Source organism: Lactuca sativa, chromosome 8 (assembly GCF_002870075.4).
Source record: "Lactuca sativa cultivar Salinas chromosome 8, Lsat_Salinas_v11, whole genome shotgun sequence".
NCBI lineage: Eukaryota > Viridiplantae > Streptophyta > Magnoliopsida > Asterales > Asteraceae > Lactuca > Lactuca sativa.
Window position 1 is genome coordinate 14,557,802 of NC_056630.2, and position 2,941 is coordinate 14,560,742.

The 2,941-nt window shown below is 35.2% G+C and overlaps 1 protein-coding gene across 1 annotated transcript; it reads right to left on the reverse strand.

The window, feature by feature from the left end:
• Nucleotides 1-1,857: 1,857 nt before the first annotated feature.
• On the reverse strand, nucleotides 1,858-2,373 carry LOC111905879 (uncharacterized). The gene has a single exon (XM_023901616.1). The coding sequence runs from the start codon at nucleotides 2,371-2,373 to the stop codon at nucleotides 1,858-1,860; it is 516 nt and encodes a 171-aa protein (XP_023757384.1).
• Between the last annotated feature and the right edge of the window lie 568 nt (nucleotides 2,374-2,941).

The following is a 2,941-nucleotide window of genomic DNA, read 5'->3' on the forward strand; positions in this document are numbered from 1 at the left end:
ATCGGTTATTAAAAGTAATTAATTGAATAATACATATGATCAATCAAATTTTAATTTTTTTTTCTATCTTTCCTTCTCCGTGTCTGATGTAGTCATGTAGATAGATGACTAGAGTCTCAAGTTTTCTTTTCTCTTTGTTTCCATTAATTCCGTAAATATTTTTTTTCTTAATTACTTATGTTTGTTTGTTTCGCAGGAAGAATTAATGCAACAAAAATTTCGGTCATTGGTCATTTTGAAAAAAGGTATGCATCCAATTAAATGCTAAATGATGAACTAGTACTTTAAAACAGTTAATTAATATGCTTAACTGAGAGTTATATGCAATTATGCATGCATGTGCGTGAGATTATTAAGTTGTGCGTCTATTTTTTGGGGGTTTAGCTTTCAATAAAAAATAAGAAAAAGAAAATATTTGGCATAAGACCTTTTGATAATTTGTGGACTTGTGGAGTGGTCACTAGTTGATTTTGATATGGACTTGTAGTCCATGATTCCCTTCGTACGTAGTGCGTTTTTTTAGATTCGCTATATAAAAACTTAAATTTGTTAATCAATACTATAATTTTAATAAAAAAAATTGAACTAGTTGTTAGTTAAAAACAGATTTGGACTCAACTAAATTCAAGCGATAACATTGCATCTGTTTTTAACATATTGATATGGAAATTATTGTTTTTTGTATATAAAAAATTAAGTATACAATATGCAAATTTATATTCGAGTAAAAGAGATTCTTAATTCATTTAAAATGAACAAAGAAAAAAAAACACCTTTTTAATTTTTAAAATTATTTGTGAAATTATATAAGTATATAATGCATGTCCGAGTGAGGGTGCGAAGAGCATGCATGTACATAACATAACGATTAATTAATTCATGATAAAGTTTTGGACAAATTACACACATGGTCCACATAGTTTGATTTTATTTCAAATTTGGTTCCTAATTGATATAAACTGTTTGTTCTTAATGATTTCTTTTATCCTATTATTATTATTATTAAGTAATTATAAAATATAAATTAAATATATTTAATTAAAAGGACCATTTATTTAAAACCAAAAAGTTTCATATCCGTTTCATGTATGGCAAGGAACTTTCCTAGTGAAAAAAATAATATGAGGGACCAAACGTGCATAAGGGAGCAAACTACAGGGAGTGTAATTTGTCCAAAATTTTAGAATATTCTTACTACTAGTCTACTACAAACTTATATTCATACAAGGTACTCACGCAAATCGGAGAGTGTATCGGCGGTTAACAACTCATTCTCTCTCTAGATCACTATATCCTCATACTCTTTTCTTCTTCCATGGCAGCTGCGGTAGATCGCTATACTGTTATCGCATTTGAAATCCGCGAGCCATTCGAGGAGGAGAAGTTTCCCGCCGTTTGCAAGCTGCTCGGTCACTTAGACTGACGAGTACAGAAGACTTCATTGGAATGTGAAAAACGAACTTGTGGATGATATTTTCCGCATTTTTCAGAATAACGTTCCGAGGTAACTAAGCTTCTAGTGATCTCGGATTCATTCTGTTTATTTTGAGATTTGATACAATCCTTGGACATGTGGCCCCACTTTCCACAATTATTGCAGTTGCCTTCGAACCTCCTCCCCCGAGAACTCTTATTGTCGGTCTTTTGAGATCTCCATGGTTGTAAGGTTCCTGGATGACTCTTCCCTTTGTCAACATTTTTGTATCCTTCTTTAGAAGGTGGCTTGAAATTCCTTCGACTTTTACTTGTGTAGAGTGCTTCTTCTTCACTCTTCAGAGTGATGCTTCCCATTTGCTTAGCCATAGCTTCTTGGCTGGCTAACAGATTCTCAAACTCTACAAGTGATGGTTGAACGGGTCATCCTTGTACTGCAGTAACAAAGCTTCTATATTCCGGCCTCAGTCCATGGATAATGATCCTCTTCATTCGAGCTTCTGCAATGACAGATTGCGGATCTAGTTCAGTAATCTCCCGACATATCGACTTGACATTGTGGAAATATTGAGCAATCGTCATGTCACATTGTGAGATTGATAATAGCTCGTTCTCCAAAAGTTGTAGTCTCGTATCATTCTTCTTTGAGAAAAGCATCACAAACGTGTCCCAAGCTTCTTTCGGGGTGTTCTCATCCCGAATATGCTCCAACATCTCTTCTTCGATTGTGGTCTTCAAGGCAAACATTGCTTTGCCTGCTTTGATTGTCCATTTGCGCAAAGCACCATTAACGTCTTCCTCTAGTGGCGTAGTTTCGCTTCCACCAACGACCTCCCATAGATCTTGTCCTTGTAAGTAGGACTTCATACATGTTTCCCACATTTTGTAGTTGTTGTTGTTGAGTTTCTTGATTCCTCCGATGACTTGGAGATCACCCATCGTGTTGGCAGTACCTCGGTAATACCAAACAAGCTAGTTTCGATACTAAACTTGCAGAGTCACAAACTACTCACGATATAACAAGAATCACTCGTTCTCACTATCAAGAAACCTTGCTCTGATACCAGATTGTTGAACACGACTCTTAGTGTGGGAAACAACAAGACTTTTATTAAGACACTTAAGAAGATTTTACACTTTGAGAGACTACTACACTTTTCTTACTTGGAGGCTTTTCTTGGATGGTTTGGAGCAAATGAGCTCCATACCTATTTATAGGTCTCTTAGGAAGGTTCTAGATACTAGCATACACTTACTACATACTAGATAACTCTAGAACTATCTAACATACTCTACATGCTTCCATATGTTTCTAGAACATTCTATCATGTTCTGGAGAGGTCTAGGTTGCTCCAGTGTCTTCTAGAATGATCCATAACCTTCCAGGGTCTTCCATGTCATTCTAGAGTATTCTAGACTCTTCTGGTATATTCCAGAGTCTTCCATAGTCTTCCATAATGTTCTAGAATCTTCTAGAGCATTCTAGAACAAGCTAAACTCTTCTAGA

Excerpts from the sequence above, each read along its gene's own strand:
- LOC111905879 (XM_023901616.1), bottom strand. The coding sequence starts at position 2,373 with ATGGGTGATCTCCAAGTCATCGGAGGAATCAAGAAACTCAACAACAAC.